Consider the following 23,763-nt stretch of genomic DNA (forward strand, 5'->3'; position numbering starts at 1 on the left):
GAAATTTACAATTTCTTTCAAAAGCAAAAATGGAATACCAAACAAAACTAAACAAACATTGTTTAGCAAATCACAGTGCATTTATAGGGACTACAGTGAAAGAGTTTCTTCCCCCTTCACCGAGGTGGAAAGTCAGAAACATTTTAAAAATAAATAAAACTATTCACTGTTCAAATAGTTGAGGAAAATTACATGAGAGGGTTCACCTTATTTTCCATTAAGCAGTCATGAGTGTTCTCTTTCTATTTTTAATATAAGTATCTACAAAACGTTGCTTAAAATGAAACATCAATTTTAGCACACAGAGAAAGTCCTATCTATACATTGCTAATTTTGAAGTGATGTGATATGAACTGTACCAGGGACAATGAATAAAGAGAGAAGGGCTACACGAAAATCCTGAGAAATACCACCCAGGTCAGCAGAAGCATTCAGCTGACTCATAGATACATGAGAAATAATAAATAATTGCTGCTTTAATCGACTAAGTATTAAAGTAATTTGCAATGTGGCAATCGCTAAATGATACACAATCATGAAAACATTACGTTTTTTCTAGATTGCTCAGGGTTTTGAATACTTTCATTCATCAAAAATATCTGTTTGAGTAAGACTTTCCATCAATAATCTATGCTTACATTTGTTGGAAGAATTCAAAAACTGTAATTATACCACCTCGAAAACATCAAACCATTATTTATACGTGAAGATAACCAGGGTTCTCTTAATATAATGGAAGAGTCAGGAGATATGCCCACCTATAACTCAAAATTCATGTCTTCTGTGGGTTGAATACTGTCTCCCTAAAGTTCCTATGTTGATGTGCTAAACCCAAATACCTGACAAGTGATTGTATACAGAGATAGGATCTCTACTGGGAAATCAAGTTAAACTGCCTTCATTACGATGATCCTTAATACAAAATGACCTGTATCCATATAAAAGGGGAAGTATGGACACATAGACCGTCATATAGGGAGAAAACTGTGAACAGAAAGAGGGGTTTCTCTCCCATCTCCACAAGCCAAGGAGAGAATCCTGGAACAGAGGCTTCCTTCTCAGCAGTCTGAAGGAACCAAACCCGCTGACATCTGGATTTGGACTTCCGGCCTCCAGAAGTGTGAGACATTATGTATGTGTCCTTCAAGTAAAGGGACCTCTGGTATTTTGTATATCAGCCACAGGTAACCACCACCATTAGAAACATACAAACAACCAAACAAACAAGCAAATAGCAGGCAAATAATCAAACCCAATACCGTCTTTTTTTACCAAGGCTGAACATCCAGGAAGGCACTGACTTCTTCAGCCCGGAAAACCAGCTTGAATTCCGGACCAGTGGCTGTAGCTCACCATTGCTGGTCTCCCCATTGTCTGACTCAGAGGTGAGTGGTGCTTGAGCTTCTCTGATTGGACCTCCCATCATCCGAGGCCTATATCACCAAGTTTTTCAAAAATAGTAAAGCCTGGAAAAGAATAGACACAGATTACCTGAAGAAATTAGAGTAGACCCTTCAATTCCAAGATTAAATGTTTTCCAGGTAGATTAGAATCTGGGATAGATTGTTTTCCCTTGAACTTTTTGGTTTACTTATTCGTTTGCTGTGTTTGGATCCAGACTTCAAATGAATTCCATAACATGGGTAATGGAGAAAAGAGTTTGACTGGGATATTTTTGCCCTAGCAATACTATTTTCCACTTGTTGATGGTTCTAATTTGTGGATTAAACATTACACTCTTTTCCTCAGGTTGTCTTTACAGTAAACCACACACACCATTAGATTGCAATTGCTCACTTGGTGCCCTTCTTTTTGCAAGAACCCACGGAAGTTTATAATCACAATCGCTCACTCCCCCTTCACATCTTCAAAAACAAAAATCACAAAATTCCCTTTATCTGTCTATCTTTCTAAATTTCGTATGTGTTGCCCACCCTTGCATGCCCATTCTTCACTCTCCAGACCTATTATGCATATTAGATAAACATATTACCTATTATATAATATGTATCAATAATGATCCTATTTCATTTCTGATTTCACAAATGCAAAACACCCAAAGCACAAGAGCAGTGTCCTGGTGTATTAGAGCTCTTATACTTTTTACAGAGACCATAGCCTTGAGACCAGCATGCAAAAATAACCTTGGTAATGTATCTCTGTTTCATATGGAGAAAAACTGGCAGTTTGAAGCAGCAACCATTAGCATGATAGATATTAAGTGATTTTCTGAGTTCAACTCTTTTCAAAGTGGTCCACACTTGATTCTCAGAAAAGGTACCTGGCTCTACAAAGAGTTTTGAGTTCTGAAATTTTTTCCAGTGTGTACAACAATTTCTACTTCTTATACAGAGAAAGGTATGCAACTGATTTCATGGTAGATTTTAACGGCAAGTTGTGCAGCAAGCTCTCTTTTTCTCAAACCCCTTGAAGTTTCAACTTTCCCGAATAATACTAAATAATGAAATTCATGAGGGGGCTTATTGGCCAAAATACTAATTCTACTGATCTCAAATAGAGTGCTGGAGGTAATATTGGCCCCCTTCATACTTGCAATTTTCTGTGAACGCAATCTACTGTCTTCTCCTGTCCCCCATTTTGCTCTTCAGCAAGGGGTGCTGTGTCCAAGGTAGAATACTTTGTTTTTTCTCTCTCCACAGAATGAGCCCAAGAAATTTTTTTTAATTTTGCAACTTATATAGCTTTTGTCTCATTGTTTGCCTGAGAGAGGCATCCTTCACTACCTTGTACATCCTAGTCAAAAGGATTATTTACAACTGCTTTTACATGTTCAAATGAAAGATTTCACAATCATGAGGAAGTATTGGGCTTTAAAGCAAATCAGACTATATTGCACAAGACTGAAATCCCACAGAACATCCTCTCTCAACAGTTGTAGGAAGCTAGAAATCTGTTTTAAACAAGAAATAGAAAATCAGCAACTTCTTTGAAATTTCGCAATACACTTATACAAAAATGACACAAATAAAAATCTTCACGGGAAACGAAGAAACCATAATGGAAAAGAACAGATATGAACCTTAACATTCAAACCACTTGAGGTAAAAGGAGACATACTAGGTCTTCTATTGCTGATAAACCTCCTCTAAATTGATGCAAGGGGCTGAAGAAGTGACTTCCTCTGGATTTAACTCCTTAGATCCCCATGATTAAACATAAGTAAGGAAGCAAAAAATTAAAAAATAAAAACAAAAAAAGGTAAATTATCACAGTTCCTTTCCCCTTAATCTCCAGGTTGATTATCATACAAAGGCTATTTTCTGTTCAGCCCTGGTCACTGGACAACATTTGGGGCCAAGGGCTGTAGTTCGCAGGCTGCCAGTCCCCCAGTGGAGACAGGAGCTTGAGCTGCTCTCACTTGACACTCTCCAGGGGATATAAAATTGCAGGTCATGAAAGTTTGCGTTTTAACGATGGAAAGATTCTCTGCTAGGAAAGAAGTGATTAGATACATCTGTAGGGAATTTCAAATAATGTCAACACCCAGGGAATTAGAAAGGGGAATGTTTGTGAAAATTTTGTTTTGCCACTTCTGTAAGATATATCAGTCCCCATTTATATATTTAAATGTATGCTTAAACTGGGATATGCTGATAATGTATAATAGGGGTAGTTGATGAATATATCTGCTCCTCCCCATTTTCTATTGCATATCACACATAAAATAATTCTGAAAATTCAATAATATGCTCACACGAGGATGAGAATAAATTGGGAAATGAAATTCATAAGAAAATAAGTTACACCTCAGAAATCTATAAAGCCTGACATAGAGAAAGCACTAATACTGGGTTCAAGAAAAGGTTAGAATATTGTAGTTTATCTAGCTTTTCTCTCTTTGTGTGGCTGAGAGGGACATCCTTCACAGGTTGGGACATCCTACTCCAAGGGTACTGAGAATTTCCTTTTAATTTCTCGATGTTTTCTCAAAGTATAGGCGAGTTACAATATTACATCAGTTCAGGTTTATACCAAGTGATTCAAAAGTTTTATATATTATACTCTTTTTGAAGTGATTATTAAAGAACTGCTATATTTCCCTCTGCTGTACAGCATATCCTTGTTGCTTATCTTAAAATGCCAAATGAATAGTTTTAAATATATGAAATATTAATCTCTAGGGAAAACTATACTAAATTAAAAAGGACTGCAATCATGGAGTGCCTTCTCTCTCTCCAGCGATGTGGGAAGCCAGAAATACATTTTTTAGTTAATATCCATTGTGTTTTCTTCTTGGTGCATTGACTTTTTTTTGTCTTTTCTTTTTCTATAAATATGTTGCTGAATTTCAAAGGATTTGTTGATTTTCCTATTCCTTTTATCAAAAAATGTATTTCTGGCTTCCCACATCGCTGGAGAGAGAGAAGGCACTCCATGATTGCATTCCTTTGTAATTTACTATAGTTTTCACTAGAGATTAATATTTCATATATTTAAAACTATTCATTTGGCACTTTAAAATAAGCAACAAGGATATGCTCTACAGCAGAGGGAAATATAGCAGTTCTTTAATAATCACTTCAAAAAGAGTATAATATATAAAACTTTTGAATCACTTGGTATAAACCTGAACTGATGTAATATTGTAACTCGCCTATACTTTGAGAAAACATCGAGAAATTAAAAGGAAATTCTCAGTACCCTGGAGTAGGATGTACCAACCTGTGAAGGATGTCACTCTTAGTCTCACAAAGAGAGAAAAGCTAGATAAACTACAATATTCTAACCTTTACTTGAACCCAGTTTTAGTGCTTTCTCTATGTCGGGCTTTATAGCATTTTATGAGGCCTAACTCATTTTCCTATGAATTTCATTTTCCAATTTATTCTCATCCTCCTGTGAGCATATTATGGAATTTTTCAGAAGTATTTTATGTGTGACATGCAATAGAAAATGTGGAGGAGCAGTTATATACATCAACTACCCCTATTATACAGTTTCAACATATCCCTGTTTAAGCATACATCTAAATATATAAATGGGGACTGATAATAGCTTACAGAAGTGGCAAAACAAAATTTTCACAAACATTTCACTTTTCTGATTCCCTGGTTTTGAAACTATTTAAAGAATTCCCACAGATGCATCTAATCAGTTCTTCCCTAGCACAGAATCGTTCCATCTTTAAAAGGAAAATTTTCATGACCTGCAATTTTTAATCCTTTGGAGAATATCCAGTGAGAGCAGCTCATACTCTGGTCTCCACTGGGGGTCTGGCAGCCTGTGAGCTACAGCCATTGGCTCGAAGTGGTGTCCAGTGACCAGGAATGGACAGATAATTGCTTTTGTATGATAGTCAACCTAGAGATTAAGGGGAAAGGAACTGTGATAATTTACCTTATTTTATTTTTATTTTTTAATTTGTTGCTTCCTTACTTATGTTTAATCATGGGGATCTAAGGAGTGAAATCCAGAGGAAGTCATTTCTTCAGCCCCTTGCATCAATTTAGAGGAGGTTTATCAGCAATAGAAGACCTATTATATCTGCTTTTACCTCAAGTGGTTTGAATGTTAAGGTTCATATCTGTTCTTTTCCATTGTATTATCCTCGTGGCCCAGGAAGCTTTTTATTTGTGTCATTTCTCTCTAAGTGTACTGCCAAATTACAAAGAAGTTGCCAATTTACTATGTTTTTTTAAACAGATTTCTAGCTTCCTACGACTGTTGAGAGTGGACGATCTGTGGGATTTCAGTCCTGTGCAATACATTCCGATTTGCTTTAAAACCCAATAGTTCATCATGATTGTGCAGTGTTGCATTTGAACATGTAAAATAAGTTGTAAATAACCCTTTTGACTAGGAGGTAGAAGCTGGTAAAGGATGTCTCTCTCAGGCAAACAATGAGACAAAAGAATATGAACTACAAAATTCAAAAATATTTTGGGGTCATTCTGTGGAGAGACCAGAAACCAAATATTCCAGCTTGGACAGAGCACCACTGGCTGAAGAGTAAAATGGGGGGCAGGACGGGACACTAGAGAGAGTTCACGCACAATTGCAAGTAAGAAGGGGGCCAGTCGTGCCCCCAGCGATCTCTTTGAGATCTCTAGAAATATGATTTAGGCAAATAAACCCGCTCATGAAGGTCATTACTTATTACTATTCGGGAAAGGTGAAAATTAAAAGGGTTGGGAAAAAGGAGCGCTTGCTGCACAACTTGCCATTAAAATCTACCATGAAATCAAGTGCATACCTTCCTCTTTGTAGAAACTACAAATTGTTGTACACACTGGGAAATTAAAAAAATTCAGAACTCCAAACTCTTGGTAGAGTCAGGTGCCTTTTCTGAGAAACAAGTGTGGACCACTTTGAAAAGAGCTGACTACAGAAAATCACTTAACGTCTACCATGTTAATGGTTGCTGCATCAAAATGCCAGTTTCTCTCCATATGAAACAGAGATGCATTACCTAGGTTATTTTAGCGTGCTGGTCTCAAGGCTATGGTCTCTGTAAAAATATTCTAAGAGATATAATACACCAGGACACTGCTGTTGTGCTTTGCGTGTTTTGAATTTGTGGATTCAGAAGTGAAATAGGATCTTTTTTGTAACATATTACAAATCCAGCAAAATAGAGCTGGAGAGTGAAGACTGGGCGTGCAAGGGTGAGCAACATATGGGAAATCGAGAAAGAAACAAATATAATGGGAATTTAGTTACTTATGCCGTTGAATTTGGGAAGCAGGAGTGAGGGATTGTGATTACCCACTTCAGTGGGTGCTTGAGGAAAGAAGGGCACCTAGTGAGCAATCGCGATCTAACGGTGTGGTTTACTGTAAAGACAAACTGAGGGAGAGCCTTCACTACCTAATCAACTAGTTAGAACCATCAACTTGTGGATAATAGTATTGCTAGGACAAAAATACCACATTAAAACTCTTTTCTCCACGACACATGTTATGGAATTCATTTAAATTGTGGATCCAAACATGGAAAACGAATAACTTAATGCGAAAGTTCCAGGAAAAACATCCATCGTAGATTCAAATCTATCTGGAAAAAATTTAATCTTGGAACTGAAGGGTCTGCTCGAATTTGTTCTGGTAATCTGTTTCAGAGATTCAGAGAAATCTGAATTAGGTACAAAGAAATTTCACAAGTTATGGTGCTTGACTCTAGAAAATTAGTTTTCTCTGAGTTTACACTGCTTTGAGTCCTATTTTATGTATTTAACTCAATTAGGATTTGAGATATGTTGAAGGAAAATAACCGGGTATGTGTGGGTTTTATATCTGTTACTGCATTTTATCGGCTACTTTATCCCACATAAGAATCTCTGGATGATACTGCTACATACAGGTGGAAGAAATGGCAATATCACAGTCCTCACACCGAGAGCACAAATGAAAACCGGTTACTCAAAAAATGATTAAAACTAATTAATGGTTAACAAATTAAAAATTCTTTTTCTTTAAACATTATTTGGTTTCCTTAAATACCTCACATGGAGGATAAATATAAGAGAGGTTGGTTGGAAAAAAACAAAAAACACCCATCAATGTCCCTATTCTTTAAGAAACCACCAGAGGAGAAAAGGAATCAATAAATTGGAAATACTTAAAAATTAAGAACAAATTACTTTCAAAAGCCTAGCATAATACAATCAAAGTCGTATTTAAATGTATTCATGGGGAAATAAGTTACAGAAATTGAACCAAAAAGGAACTTAAGAAGAAGTGAAGAAATGTGGGTCGTCAGTGTGGTTTCATCCCCAAATGACTAGGCTTCCAATAGTGTTTCCTCTTGGACTTTGAAAGGACAGCTCATCCTACCGCTAAGAAAATGGTTTCAATCATGAAGGGGGAAAAGCCAATTTGTATTACTAGAAAATGGAATGGAATGATACAACCAGTGAAAATAGCTTACTACTCCCAATTTCGGAAGAGTTCTTTTTACAAATGAGTTTATACAAAATCTTACTTGAAATACTCGTAATCAACTTCTTGCCATATACTTGTTTCTTTTTTTTTCTTTCTCTGAAATTTGGGCTCGCTGCCGGCCAAGCTTCTGCTGCCTTAGTTTGCTGCCCTCATCTAAGACACTGTAGGGTATCCAGTGGGAATGCGGCTTGGAAGTCATGTCTTTCTGGGGCCGGACGGCAGCTGGGGCTCTGGAGGACGGGGACCGCGGGGGCCAGCGCGGGGGCCCTGCTCAGCTCCCGGGCCGCCCAGGGCCGCATCCTCCCGGGCCGTGGCCCTGGGCCTCGCCGAGGCCCGCGCTGTACGCCAGTGCCACAGCCGCGGGCTCGCCGAGCGACTGCCTGCGCGGCGCGATGGGCGAAGCGGCTCAGTGCGCGCGCCTGCCGCGGTCGGGCGTGAGCGCGCGTGGAGGCGGGAGAGGCCGTCCGCACCTCCCGGAGCCACCAGAGGGACCTCTTGCCATATTTTGATGCATGGGACTAAAGACATGTCAGGTACAGTCTCTGAATTCATACCATTAAATCACCGTGATTAACAACCAGCCAGCAAAGTACACCAGAGGGAATGAATCGTTCATGTATACTCCATAATCTCTAAAGGCCGAATCTCCTAAGAAGGCTCTTATTGGTTTACACTAGGTCACAGCCTAATACTTTGGTCGAATGGCAAGGAATCACATCCCTTTCTCCCCTCAATCTCAAAAGCTGCACGTGCCCGGAAGACTCTTTTTTGCTTCAAACCCAGGACAACTTTTCACACATTCAGTCCATAGCTAGGCCTCAGGAGCGGCAGGCTTTTCATTGGCTGAACCGATCTAGAGTGGTACTTCGGCTGCTCTGATTCGATGCTTCCAGCATCCTCCACACGATGCCGCAGTGCATGTCAAAAACGTTTCTATTTCCAAGAACAGGAGAAGGCACTCGTGGGGGGAAAAAACGCACTACCATTTATCTGAACCAGTTAGATTAGTAACTTCAGTTTCTCCCACCTTGGATAGGTATTATTTCTTGGACATTTTGCTTTCATTATTTCCGTGCTGTGTTTGGGTCCTCGATTCTGCTCTGCAATGATTTCCCTGACACTAGTTATGTTGAAAAAGTTTGAATGGGTTATGTTTGTCCTTATAATACTATTTTCTCAGAGTCGACGCTTATCATTAGTTGTTTAAGCCGTAAAGCTCTTTCCCTTAGTTTATCATTTCAGTAAACCACACTGTTAGATCATGTCTACTCACGGGGTGCCCTTGCTCCTTAATCACCTTTGGAAATCAGTACTCACACATGTACTTCTTTGGTCTTATCCTCTTCAACATCATACCACTGTATTCCTCCTCTCTTTCTTACACTTCCTGTGTGTCACTCGTCCTTGAGCTTTTCCTAGAGCTTCTCTCATCCAAAATTTTGTTTCCGGTGTGTAAGATCATCCAGAGGTACCACAGAGAGGGATTTACCTGCAGGTCTTTTGGTGGTAGCTGGTCCTGGTCTCCTTGGGTGTCTAACCCGTTTTCTTCTTTGAAATATTTTCCTACGATTCTTCTCATATTCAAGAATGTAAAACAATAAGATTCCCATACGGGTGGCTCATTTATCGTAAATCCTTCGTCTGATGGCCCCAAGGACAGTTTTTCAGGGCTAACGGCCCGACAGAGTTCTCCACTGGACCAGGGAAAAGAGAATTTTAGAGCTCTCCTCCATCAGGCAATGGCCCCCTGGAGAGCCACCCACCTCAGAGTGGTAACGCACTCTCTAGTATCCTGACTTGCCCAACTCTTTCTCCTGAGTTTGTGGGTTTCTGAAAACATTAACCAAACATTTTCTGTTTTGTCTCCCATGACGGTGCTATCCCTTTTCTCAGGGCCTGATTTCAGTAGGTTGTCCGTAATATGTCTCACTGGGTGCGTGACGTACTTTTCGTGTTTTCACATCCTCATCAACAGGGAACTTTACAAATTATTTTCAGAGTATAAAACGAAGGCCAAACATAACTCAAGAGACACTGCTGTCTTAAACAAATCACAATTCACATTTTAAAGCACTCGTAAGGACTGAAATGACAGAATATCATCGCTCTTCACAGCAGTGGGAAGTCAGAAACTTCGTAAAAGTGATAAAAGCTATTCACTCTTCAAATTCTTGAGGAAAATTACGTGGAATGTGTCATCTTATTTTACCATAAGCAGTCAGCAGTGTTCCCTTTTTTCTTATTATGGTTATAGGAGTACCGACAAAATATTGCTTACAATCAAACATCAGTTTTAGCGCACAGAGAAAAGTCCTTTGTATACACTATTAAATTTGAAGCAATGGGAGACGAACTGTACCCGGGATGATGAGAAAAGAAAGGAGGGCTACACGATATCCTGACAAGTACCACCCATAACAGCAGAAGCATTCAGCTGGCCCATAGACACATGAGAAATAATAAATACTTGCTCCTTTAGTCCACTAAGTATTGAAGTAATTTACAATGCAAAAATTGATAAATGATGCACCATGATGAAAAAATTCATTTTTTTCCACAGAGCTCAGGGATTTGAATGCATTGGTTCACCATAAAAATCTGTTTAAGTAATTCTTTCCATCAATATTCTAGGCTTACACGTGCTGGAAGAACTCAGATCTGTTACTATACCACCTCGTAAGCATCAAACCAGTGTTGATGTGTGAACAGAACCAGTGTTCTCTTAATAGAATGGAAGAGTCAGGAGATATGCCCACCTATATCTCAAAATTCATGTCTTTGCGGGTTGAATTCTTTCTCCCTAAAGCTCCTATGTGGATGTCCTAAACCTTGCACCTGACAAATGATTCTATACAGAGATAGGATCTCTACAGAATAAATCAACTTAAACTGCCTTCCATTAGGGTGACCCCGAATACAAATGAACTGAATCCATATTAAAAGGGGAAATATGGGCATAGACACCCTCATAGAGGGAGAAAATGGGGAATAGATGGAGGAGTGTCTCTGCCATCTCCACAAGCCAAGGAGAGAGGCCTGGAACACAGGCTTCCTTCACACCAGTCTGAAGGAGCCAAACCCGCTGACACCGTGATTTCGACTTCCGACCTCCAGAAGTGTCAGCCATTACGTACGTGTCCTTCAAGGAAACCAATCTCTGGCATTTTGTACGTCAGCCCCAGGGCACCAGCACGATTGGAAACATACAACGAAGCAAGCAAAGGGCAAGCAAACAATCACACCTGATACCCTCTTTGTTACCAAGGCCGAACATCCACGAAGGCACTTACTCCTGCAGCCCAGAGATCCAGCTTGAACTTCGGGCCAATGGTGGCGGCTCCCCGTTTCTGGCCTGTGCGAGCAGACCCTTCAGTTCCAAGATTAAATCATTTCCGGGTGGATTAGGATCTGCGATAGATTTTCTTCCTGGAACTTTCGCCTTTAGTTATTCGTTTTCCATGTTTGGATCCACACTTTAAATGAAGTCCATAACATGGGTCCTGGAGAAAAGAGTTTGAAGGCGGTATTTTTGTCCTAGCAATACTATTTTCCACGCATTAATGGTTCTAATTATTTGATTAGGCAGTGAAGGCTCTCCCTCAGTTTGTCTTTACAGTAAACCACACTGTTTGATCGCGATTGCTCACTAGGTGTCCTTCTTTCCTCAAGCACCCACGGAAGAGGATAATCACAATCCCTCACTCCCGCTTCCCAAAATCAGCAACCACAATAACAAAAATGTCATTATCTTCTCTTCTTTCCAGATTTCGTATGTTTTTCTCACCCTTGCCCTCCCAGTCTTCACTCTCCACACCCATTATGCTGCACATGTAGCGGGTTTCAGTAGTGCTCCTCTTTCATTTCTGCATTTACAAATGCAAAACACCCGAAGCACGATAGCAGTGTCCTGGTGTATTACATCTCTTAGAATTACCTTTCAGGTGTGACCAGAGCTATGAGACTAGCATGCAAAAATAAATTTGGTAATACATCTCTGTTTCATACGGAGAAAAACTATCATTTTGAAGCAGAAACCATTAATATGATAGAAATCTAATGATTTTTCTGATGTCAACCCTTTTCAAACTTCTCCACACTTGTTCCTCTCAAAAGGCACCCGGCTCCGCAACGAGTTTTGACTTCTGAAATTTTTTTCCAGTGTGTACAAAACTTCTAGTTGTTGAGGAAAGTATGCACTCGATTCCGTGGTAGATTTTAATAGTAAGTTGTTCAGCAAACTCTTTTTTTTCCAAATCCTTTTATTTTAATTTCCAAGATTCCAGAATCGTAATAAGAAATGAACTTCATGAGGGGGCTTATTTGCCTAAATCTTATTTCTATTGAGCTCAAGGAGAGCTTTGGAGGTAATAGCGACCCCCTTCATGCTTGCAACAGGCACTGAACTCTGATTAGTGTCCTGTCCTGCCCCCCATTCTCCTCTTCAGCAAGTGGTGTTCTGTCCAAGGTAGAATAATTTGTTTTTGGTCTCTCCACAAAATGAGCCCAAGAAATTTTTTTAATTTTATACTTTATATAGCTTTTGTCTCATTCTTTGCGTGAGAGAGACATCCTTTACAAGCTTCTACATCCTAGCCAAAAGGGTTATTTACAACTTATTTTAAATGTTCAATGGAACACTTCACAATCATGATGAAGTATTGGGCTTTAAAGCAAATCAGAATATATTGCAAAGGATTTAAATCCCACAGAATGTTCTCTTTCAACAGAGGTAGGAAGCAAGAAATCCGTTTAAAAAGAAACAATGAAAAATCAGCAACTTATTTGAAATTTGGCAATACACTTATAGAAAAATGACACAAATAAAAATCTTCATGGGGCATGAAGAAAAAACAATGGAAAAGATCTGAAACTTGACATGAACCTTAACATTCAAACCACTTGAGGTAAAAGGAGACATCTTAGGTCTTATATGGCCGATAATCCTCCTCTAAATTGATGCACGGGTCTGAAGAAATGACTTGCTCTGCATTCATGTACTTAAATCCCCATGATTAACCATAAGTAAGGAACAACACCAAAAAAGGCAAAGGATCACAGTTCCCTTCCCCTTAATCTCCAGGTTGATTATCAAAAAGAGGCTATTATCTGTTCAGCTGGGGTCACTGGACCACACTTTGAGCCAGTGGCTGTGGCTCAAAGGCTGCCACTCCCCCAGTGGAGACAGGAGCTTGTGCTGCTCTCACTGGACGCACTCTGTTGGATTTAAAATTGCAGGTCACGAAAGTTTGTGTTTTAAAGATGGAAAGAGTCTCTGCTAGGAAAGAACTGATTAGATACATCTGTAGGAATTTTTAAAATAATTTCAAATACCAGGGAATTAGAAACGTGAAATGTTTGTGAAAATTTTCTTTTGCCATTTCTGTACTATATATCTGTCCCCATTTATATATTTTAAGTATGCTTAAATTGGGATATGTTGAAAAATTATAATAGACGTACTGGATGGGTATATATCCTTCTTCACTTTATTTATTGCATATCACACATAAAAAAAAACTTCTGGCGCATTCCACAGTACAGAAGTGAGAGAATGAGAATAAAATGGGAAATAGGAAAATAATTTAAACCTTATAGAGCTCTATCAAGACTGACCTAGAGAAGCACTAAAACTGGGTTCAAGAAAAGGTTGGAATTCTCTAGTTTCACTAGTTTTTCTCTCATTTATTGGCTGAGAGTGACATCCTCCACAAGTTTGTACATCCTAATCCGGGGTTACTGAGAAGTATTTTTTTATTATTCTTAAAATTTTTATTGCAGTATAGATGCGTTACAATATTAAATTAGTTCAGCTTTACGACACAGTGATGCAATAGTTTTATGTATTATAATCTGTTTAAAGTTATTACCAAAGAAATTGTTATATTTCCCTGTACTGTCCAGCATATCCTTGTTGCTTGTTTTAAAAGATCAAAATAAATAGTTTAAAATATGAAGAAATATTGAGTTCTAATGAAAACCTTAATAAATAACAAAGGATTGGCATCATGGAGTGCATTCTCTGTCTCCAACAATGAAGGAAGTTAGAAATCAATTAAATAGATAACGAATTGGAAAATCATCAAGTACATTGAAATTCAGCAACATACGTATGGAAAAACAAAAGGAAAAAAAGTCAATGCACCAAGAAGGAAACAAAATGGATATTAAATTCAATAAATATTATCATAAGCATTAACACTCAAATTACTTGAAGTAAGAAAGGAGTCATCTTACAGATGAATGGATAAAGATGCTGCACATATGTACAATGGAATATTACTCAGCCATGAAAAGAAACGAAATTGAGTTATTTGTAGTGAGGTGGATGGACCTAGAGTCTGTCATACAGAGTGAAGTAAGTCAGAAAGAGAAAAACAAAAACTGTATGCTAACAATATATGTGGAATCTAAAAAAAGATAAAAGCTATGAAGCACCTAGGGGCAGGATGGCAATAAAGACGCAGACCTACGAGAGAATGGACTTGAGGACACGGGGAGGGAGAAGGGTAGGCTGGGACAAAGTGAGAGAGTGGCATGGACATATATACACTACCAAATGTAAAATAGATAGCTAGTGGGAAGCAGCCGCATAGCACAGGGAGATCACCTTGGTGCTTTGTGACCACCTAGAAGGGTGGGATAGAGAGGGTGGGAGGGAGACGTAAGAGGAAGGAGGTATGGGGATGTAGGTATATGTATAGCTGATTCACTTTGTTATAAAGCAGAAACTAATACACCATTGTAAAGCAATTATACTCTAATAAGGATGTTAAAGAAAATAAAAATATAAAACCCAAACATACATGAGATTGAAAATTATATATTATATATATAATTCATATAGTATATGTGTCCAAAAAGCTATAAAATTCCAAGCAAATATCTATATTTTTATTTTAAGAACAACTAATATTATCCCTTCTGTCTTAGATATATTCTAATTCTTCAATTCTTATGTATTTCAAGTAAACTGAAAGTTATTAGCAAATCTCATATTCTTTCTAAATTTTTTGACCACTCTAGAAATTTCAGTTTGCTGGATTCAGATTTATCTGTGAAACGTGGTGTTGGAAATGTACAAATGACAATCCTAAGTGTGTGTTTGCCTTATCTTAGATTCCTAAGCACACCCTGTAATACAGACTTCATTTATCACTTCCTGATGTATATGCAGTGTGTAATGAGACTAAAGATCAAAAAAGCCACTGTTGTCTTTTTTCCTTTACAACCTAACTTCTGCTGTTCAATCTCTAGTCTACATAGTTGTTAGTATATTCTGTTCGAAAAGTCAAATTTTTCACTACTTAAATGATTATATTACGTATGTTATTTAGGTACCTAATCATTTATAATCTCTGAAAACTGATATTTGTAAAACAATATCTTTGTTTCTAAGGCATTATTTCTATTAAATTCTCTTTAATTTTCAAAAATATTTTGTCTAATTCCATATTAAAAATATCCAACCAATAAAACAAAAAAAAACCAAAAAAAAAAAAACAAAAGAAAAGAAAGGAGTCATCTTAGTTCTCTTAATTGCTGAACATCCTCCTCTTATTTTCAGGCAAGGAGGTAGAGACATGTCCCACTACCAGATCTGGATGCCTGTACTGAAATCACCATGGTTAAAAGCAGCTAATTAAAGGGAAAAAATAACAACGAGGCAATCACACCTCTTTCCCGCTGGATCTCTGGTCTGAGTATCACAGGATGGCTGTTTTTGGTTCAGCCCTGGTCACCCCACCACACTTAGGGCTGATTGCTTTCGCTCACGGGCTGTCAGTCCCTCATTGGCTGCTGCTCTGGACATGCTGGCTACAGCTGCTGTCATTGGACGATCCCATCATCCACGCAGCAGCACTGCAGTTCAGTCAAGGTGTTTGGATAAATATCGAAAAGTTATAGGCTCCAAGAAAAATAAATAAAATCAGAGAAATCTGAATTAGACAGAATAGAAATTTCAGAAGGTATAGTGCTTGATTCTAGAAAATTAGATTTATCTAATTTTATACTGCGTTGTGTCCTACTTTATGTATTTAAAATCTGAATTCAGAGTTCAGATATGTTGAAAGAGTATGAACATGTAAGTGTGATTTTTATATCTGCTACTGCACTTTATCGGTTACTCTATCCCAGATAAAAATCTCTGGATGATGCTTCTATATAAAGGTGGGTGAATGACAATTCAAAAGGTCAATGGAATTTTTATGGAAAGAATTTTGACCATAAAGATCCCTAAAATGGGTGACAGAGAAACCACGAATAGAAATGACCATTTAGGAAAGCGACGAGATGCAATATGTTTAAGAAATGTTCGCGATTTTCCATGGAACGAATGGCACTGCAGACATATACTCAAGCAGAGTTGATGAGGTTTATATTTCCCTCAGGGTAGAAATGTTTTAAAGATGGACAGTATGGCACAGGGCAAAAACTGAGTGGATCGGACTCTTCAGAGCTACAGGACTTTTCTCGCCAAGTGAGTGGCTCTGAAAAGAGCCTTTTTTTTTTTAACATCTTTATTGGAGTATAACTGTTTTACAATGGTGTGTTAGTTTCTGCTTTACAACAAAGTGAATCAGCTATACATATACATATGTTCCCATATCGAAAGGAGCCTTTGGTTTGCGATGCTCAGGTGGTCCGGAGGCAGCTCATTTGCCGGTGGTGTATCTGATGACGGCCTTGTTGGCCTTGGACACGGCGTGCTTGCCCATCTCCCCAGGCAGCAGCAGGCGCACGGAGGTCTGGATCTCTCTGGAGCTGAGGGTGGAGCGCTTGCTGGAGCGGACCAGGCGCGCCGCCTCGTCGGCGATTCGCTCAAAGATGTCCTGAACGAACGAATCCATGACCTTCGCGGCCTCCTGCGAGAGGCTCAGGCCCTGGTGGACCTGCTTCAGCACCCTGGGGAAATAGGTGGCAAAGCTGTCGATGCCGTCAGAGCGGCGGCGGTGGCGCTTCGCTGCCTTCTGCTTCGGTTCCTTCGGCTCGGCTTTGGAGGGCTCGGCTTCCTTGGTGCCCAGGCTTTCTTCAGACGTCACAGACGAAGGCTCAGACATGTCGGAATCGTCTTCCCCACAGCTCAGAGGGAAGGACAGGACAGGGCGGCAGTTGAGGGCCGTTGGTCGGTTTATGCTCCCTGCCTTCTCTGACGTCACGGGCAATGTTCATATCTGATTGGACAAAATGCAAAGCAGGGAGGCCTGTCACTAAGGCACCCCATGTCACGTGTGATTGGATGGCCCCCTGCTTCGCCTCCAGTCAACCATTCACAGTGGAAATCTGGTGACCTTTAAACTTTCCGTGACCTCTACCAGAAAATCTTTGAACTATGCCCCATGTAGGCAAAGTTCACCTCAGCTGATTTATGCCTACTATTTATGCATGAGAACTCTGAGAAGATGTCACCCAAGTCACCTACACTGAAGAAAAATCAGTTTGAGCTTCCTGAACGAGTCTGACCTCGTTGCTGCCATCAGAATGACTTTGGCCACTTGGTGGCCATTTTACTCCCACACAGAATCTTACCTTTCCATGGCTGAGAGTGACCTTAAACTTTCCGTGACCTCTACCAGAAAATCTTTGAACTATGCCCCATGTAGGCAAAGTTCACCTCAGCTGATTTATGCCTACTATTTATGCATGAGAACTCTGAAAAGATGTCACCCAAGTCACCTATACTGAAGAAAAATCAGTTTGAGCTTCCTGAGCGAGTCTGACTTCGCTAACTCAAGCCGTTGCCGCCATCAGAATGACTTTAGCCACTTGGCGGCCACTTTATTCCCACATAGTAGCTTGTCTTTCCATGGCTGAGCCTCCGTGGCTTGAGCTGGAAGTCTCTGACATGGTCTGCAGAGTGTTCCTCAAAATCATGGGACATAATTGACCATCTACTGCCTCCAATTATGATCAAAACCCCCAGTGAATTAGAAAAAATTGAAATATCAAAGCCACATTGTCCAAAGTTGGAACACAAATAGAAATGGGAATACTTTTAAAATTAGTAAAAATACTTAAAGATTTCTCAAATATAAAATGTTCTTAACATTCCTTAGGTCCTCAAAATACCCCACATGCTTGAATTTGTGACCAAACATAAGAGTTGTTGATTGAAATCAATGATTACTTTAATTCTCTAAGAAAACACCATAGGAAGAACGGAAGGAATAAATGGGAAGTTCTTTAAAATAAAAGCATATTTCTTGCAAGAATACATGACAGTACAAAGGCATTTCTTTAATGTGTTTCCTTACCAATGAATTGCAGAAGTTGAATCAACAAATGACTTAAGAAGAATTGAAAAACGGGGGGTTCATCAATGTGGTTTCATCTGAAATGGTCAGGATTCCAAAGCTGTTTCTATTTGCACTTTTAAAGAACTGCTAATTCGACTGCTCATAAAATGTTTCCAGTTATGAAAGGGGAAAGCTAATCTTTATTACCAGAAAATGTAATATGGTGACAAAACCAGTGAAGGAAGCTTTCCGTTCCTTATTTCTGAAGAATCCCGTTTACCGATGAAAATACAAAACTCCCACTTGATGAGTTAGTAGTCAAATCCTTCCCTTATTTGTATACAAGGGACAAGAGACACATACAGTACAATGTCTGAATTCAAATCATTAACTTACAGTGATTAAAAACAAGCCAGCAAGCAAACAACACGGAAGGAACCCCTCCAGTTTCCTCCACAATCTCCAAGTCTGAACCTCCCAAGAATGCTTTTATTTGTTTTTCCCTGGCCACTTTCCCACATTGAGCCAAAGGTTGTGGCTCAGAAGCTTCCAGTCCATCACTGGCCAAACCAGTGAACAGGACATGAGCTGCTCTCATTGGACACTCTGATCATCCAAGTGTTGCATCATTGCAGTATTTAGCTATGTCTCGCTTACTTGATTCTTCAAGCGAACTGTAATCATTATTGCAACTTTTGTATACAGTCATTGTTTTACATTTACCTCTACTTGCTAATTTATTCTATTAACATTCCTACCTGCATCTCAGATCATCTGCTGTGATCTTTCTCCATCTTCCTAAATTACATTCTTTAGAAGTTCCTTTAACATGGTGTCAGTTGATGTAAACACGATAAGATTTCATTTTTCTCAAAAGTCTTTATTTCTCAGTTAAGCTCTAGAAGGAAGCCGGCACTGAGATGGGGTTAATTATGTAGGAATGTTAATCAGGAGTACCATCTGAGGATGGGATGAGCCATATATTTATACCCTCCCCTTGTTCAGACATTGGATGTGACCATCTCAGGAAGTCCCTAACTTTGGGCAAATTAGCTCTCTGAAGCTGAGGAAATATCTGAAAGGGTCAATGGCTGAGGATTAGCACCTGACTGTACTCTCAGCAGCCGGTGGAGCAAGTCTACATTTGAGTGTGGTTTGGGGAGGTCCATCTTCATGTGTAGCATAGCTTCACTATTAAATGATACCTTGGCTAGATATGCAACTCTAGGATGACAGTTACTTTCTCTCAGCACTTGCTTTTGGCTTCAATTTATTAAGAAAAAGAGGTCTGCAGTCACACTATTTGGTATTCCTTTTTTAGGCGTTGTGTCTTTTTGTCTGCTATTTTGATCTCTAGGGTTACCTTGAAGGTTTACTATGATTTGTCAGGTCTGCTTCCTGAATGGAGGAACTTATGGCTTCCCCTAACTCTGGGAATTACCAGCCATTTTCCTTTGAATATTATTTTTCCAATATTCACCCAGTTTTATGCTTCTGGAATGCCTTTGTGATACTTATCACCTACTTACTCCGTTCCTTGAGTGTCTTTGCCTCACTTTTATCCTTTTTTTTTTCTTTTACTTTCTGTGAAGTATTCTGTATTATTTCTATTATTTTATCTGCCTTCTAGTTCACCAATCCTCTGTCCAGCTATATCTCATTGATTATGTAAAATTTCTTTAATCTTTTGTTCATATAATGTTTGCATTGTCAAAAAGAAGAGATTACAGACTTGGAAGGAATAGAATCAGATTCATCTGAATGACTTAGAGTAGCATCTCCAGATCTTAGGGAACGGGGAATAGGTTTTTTTCCTTGAACTTTTTGATTTTGATATTTCTGTACCACTTTTGGCTTTTCTCTTATGTTTTCAATGAATTCTGGAATAAAGATAATGTTGAATAAGTTTGATTGGGATATGTTTGCTATATTAATACTATTTTCCAGGGTTGCTTATAATTTGTTATTGAACTAGTAAACCTGTTTCCCTCAATTAGTCTTTTTTATTGAAATATAATGGACATAAAACATTAGTTTCATAATGATTCAATATATGTATATATTATGAAATGATCACCCCAATAATTCTAGTTAACATCCACCACCACACACAGTTACAAAATTTTTTTTCCTGTCATAAGAACTTTTAAGGTCTACTTTCTTAGCAACATTCAAATATACAATACCGTATTTAACTATAGCCACCATGCTGTATATTACATGTCTGGGAATTATTTAATTAAAATTGGAAATTTGGACCTTACTTCAACCTTTACTGTTAAGAAAGTCATAAACAATTTCTGAGGATTGAAATCACTGAGTATCTTCTCTCTTCACAGAAGTAAGAAGCTAAAAATAAAAAAAATTAAACTAAGCAATGAATAGTCGGAGTGAAAAGAGGATGAATGAAGTCACCTTTTTTCTCTTAATGGGAAACTAAATAATCAATATGATGGAAGTCAGCACATGTGCCAATCTACAGCTCAGGTTTCATATCACATGTACTTTGAATTGCGTCCCCTGAAATTCTTATATTGAAGTCCTAAACCCCCGTAGCTCAAATGTAGTCTTACTTGGAGTTAGGGTCATTAATGAGGCAATCAAAGTAAGACCTGATATTCAGACCAGATTCTGGTAGAGTTCTTTTCAGCATGTACTCACTCGAAACATTCTCCTTGCTGTCAATCTGTGTGTCTGTATTGCTATGTCCAGGGGCCCAGGAGTAGGGGGATGGTATGTCTACAATGGTCAGAAACTTCATGCCACCAGAGGGAAAGGTTTGCCCTGGATTATAGGGATTCACTGCATGCAGGAGTTCACCCAGATAAGAGTGAGTCAGGTGGGAAAGTATTCCATAGTTTAACACTGTGGCCCAAGGAAACCAGGACATTGTGCTATGGACATATCATGTGTGTGGCACCCAGCCGCATCTCAAAAAGCATGTGTTGTGTGGCACTATTTGTTAGACTTGTGAAGGCTGCTCATTCCCAGACACTTCTCTGATGGATTAAGCATGTCTGTTCCCCTGCTTCTTGACTCTGGCTGGCCTATAATTGCTTTGACCAATGGCGTATGAAAGAAGTGATGTTATGCCCATTACAGAGCTAATCTGTAAGAGGACACATAGCTTCTGCTTTGCTGTTTGAGAGTTCTGAGCCGATAAGTAAACATCTGCCTATCCTGCTGGACAACCCCTTGGAGAGGTACCTCCATGGCACCAGTATGAGTGTTAGCTGTCTTTTACGTTGCAGAGTAGTTTAAAGGGTCATTTACACTTCTGTTTTGGTCAAGAAATGGAACAGAAAATGGGGGAAATTTCCATTCAAGACATGAAAAATTACTTGACAAAATTATTTATATGCATTATTGAAAATGCTCACCTTTGTGTGAAAAGTGACAGAAATTAATAGTTCATTGAGATCTTTAATAATTGTAGTTGCTTGAATGACTGCACCCTTAATGAAAATCTGGACTTTTTCTAATGGAAAGGGAAGATGCCAAAAAAAAAAGAATTCTACTCCATGTCCTAGATTTGGGGTCAGGAAAAGTCTCCTGGAGAATTTGTAATCACAAAGGCGTCCTCCTGTAGCTTTGGGGTTTATATTAACACTATCATTATGGTTCAAAGAATTCCCTGTTGTAAACTTTCTTTCACGGTTTAATCATCATGTGGTATTTACCAGTAATAAAAAATGGCATTTATCTTTTCATGATTGGAAAAATTTTCTTTTTTTTTTTTTTTTTTTGCGGTACGCGGGCCTCCCTCAGCTGCGGCCTCTCCCGTTGCGGAGCACAGGTTCCGGATGCGCAGGCTCAGCGGCCATGGCTCACGGGCCCAGCCGCTCCGCGGCATGTGGGATCCTCCCAGACCGGGGCACGAACCCGGTTCCCCTGCATCGGCAGGCGGACGCGCAACCACTGTGCCACCAGGGAAGCCCTGGAACAATTTTCTTAGCAGTAGAACTAGCCGCTCCTTGAAGCCCTCACAGGAAACACACTTGGAAACCTGACCATTAGGATCTTAGCTCATTGAAGACCTCCATTTCTTCAAGTCTTCCTAAGTCCTTTTTGGCTCAATGTCTGTAATTTATTTTTACATAAATACATTAAAGATATACTTTGCTTGAATTAAGTAGATTTTTGAAAGGAATATGTTTCTAATTTTTAAATATTTCCCTTTTACTGATTATTTTCTTCTCACTCTGAAGGTGTCTAGGGAATTAGAAAAATAATTTCTTCCAACTAACACATATTTTTTCATCAGTTCCACTATGTGTGGTATTTTGGGTACCTAAGTAATGTTAAAAAATTAACATTTGCTAAATGTTAAATGTTTTTAGTATTTATGTACAAGTATTCGATTTCTGTTTGTGGCCTGTCTTTGGAGAACACGGTTTTACTATTCTTTCTGATTCCCTGTAAGTTCGATAAGAATTGGAGGTAAGGGCTGGTCAGTTATGTCCTACGACTGATTTTAAGGAGCACTCTGCTGACCAAGTCAGAGAGTTCCTGCTCAAGCACGGTGGCTCAGCCACGGAAAGAAAAAATTCTGTATTGAGTAAAATGGCCCCCAAGTGGCCAGAGTCATTTTGATGGTGGCAAAGGTTTGAGTTATGGAGACCCTCTCAGGGAACTCAAACTGATTTTTCTTCAATGTTGGTGACTTCGGGGACATCTTTGCAAAGTTCTCATGCATAAAGAGTAGGCATAAATCAGCTGAAGTGAACGGATGACCTTTTCCTACATGCGGCATAGTTCAAAGATTTTTCTAGTGGTGGTCACGGAAAGTTTAAAGGTCACCAGATTTCCACTCTCATTAGTTGACGGGAGGCCAAGCAGGGTGACATGCAAAGACACGTGACATGGGGTGCCTTAGTGACAGGCCTCCCTGCCTTGCATTTTATCCAGTCAGATATGGACATTGCCTGTGACATCACAGAAGGCAGGGATTATAAACCTGCCCACTGGCCCTCAGCATCCTCATTGTCCTTTCCTCTGAGCTGTGGGGAAGTTGGCTCCGACATGGCCGAGCCCTGTTGTGAGACTTCTTCTGAGGAAAGCCTCGGCACCAAAGAGCCCACAGAAGCCGAACCAAAGCGCCCAAAGCAGAAGATGCCAAGGTGTTGTCGCCGCTGCTGCCCGGACAGTTTCATCACCTCTTTCCCCAGGGTTCTGAAGCAGGTTCACGAGGGCCTGGACATCTTCGAGCCCATCGCCGAGGAGTCTGCACCCCTGGCCAGCTCCACCAAGCGCTCCACCATCACCTTCAGAGAGATCCAGACCTCCGTGCCCCTGCTGCTGCCCAGGGAGATTGGCAAGCACGCCATGTCCTAGGCCACCAAGGCAGTCATCCGGCACACCATCCTCAAGTGGGCTGCTTCAGAACCACCTGAGCCTCGCAAACTTAAGGGTCTTTTCAGAGCCACTCACTTGTCAGGAAAAGACCTGTAGCACTGAAGAGTCAAATTGACTCTAGTTTTTCGACCTGTGCCATACTGCCTGTCACTAGAACGTTTTTAAGTTGAAGTAAACATCAAACATTATCAATTCTACTTGAATATATATCTGTAGTGCAGTTTGTTCCAATGAAAATTGTGAATATTCCTTAAGCATATTGCATTTCATAG

The 23,763-nt window shown here is 39.4% G+C and overlaps 2 protein-coding genes across 2 annotated transcripts; one reads left to right on the forward strand and one right to left on the reverse strand.

Annotated features, from left to right (window-relative positions):
* Positions 1–16,555: 16,555 nt before the first annotated feature.
* LOC112062778 (uncharacterized) lies at positions 16,556–16,960 on the reverse strand. The gene has a single exon (XM_024117738.1). It carries the CDS (start codon positions 16,958–16,960, stop codon positions 16,556–16,558), a length of 405 nt encoding a protein of 134 aa, XP_023973506.1.
* A 6,198-nt stretch (positions 16,961–23,158) lies between these two features.
* On the forward strand, positions 23,159–23,470 carry LOC112062779 (histone H2B type W-T-like). The gene has a single exon (XM_024117739.2). It carries the CDS (start codon positions 23,159–23,161, stop codon positions 23,468–23,470), a length of 312 nt encoding a protein of 103 aa, XP_023973507.2.
* Positions 23,471–23,763: the final 293 nt, after the last annotated feature.

This window comes from Physeter macrocephalus, chromosome 21 (assembly GCF_002837175.3).
Source record: "Physeter macrocephalus isolate SW-GA chromosome 21, ASM283717v5, whole genome shotgun sequence".
In the NCBI taxonomy this organism is placed as follows: Eukaryota; Metazoa; Chordata; class Mammalia; order Artiodactyla; family Physeteridae; genus Physeter; species Physeter macrocephalus.

What these genes read in the sequence shown, in the direction of transcription:
- LOC112062778 (XM_024117738.1), bottom strand. Translation starts at nt 16,960, where the DNA reads ATGTCTGAGCCTTCGTCTGTGACGTCTGAAGAAAGCCTGGGCACCAAG.
- LOC112062779 (XM_024117739.2), top strand. Translation starts at nt 23,159, where the DNA reads ATGGCCGAGCCCTGTTGTGAGACTTCTTCTGAGGAAAGCCTCGGCACC.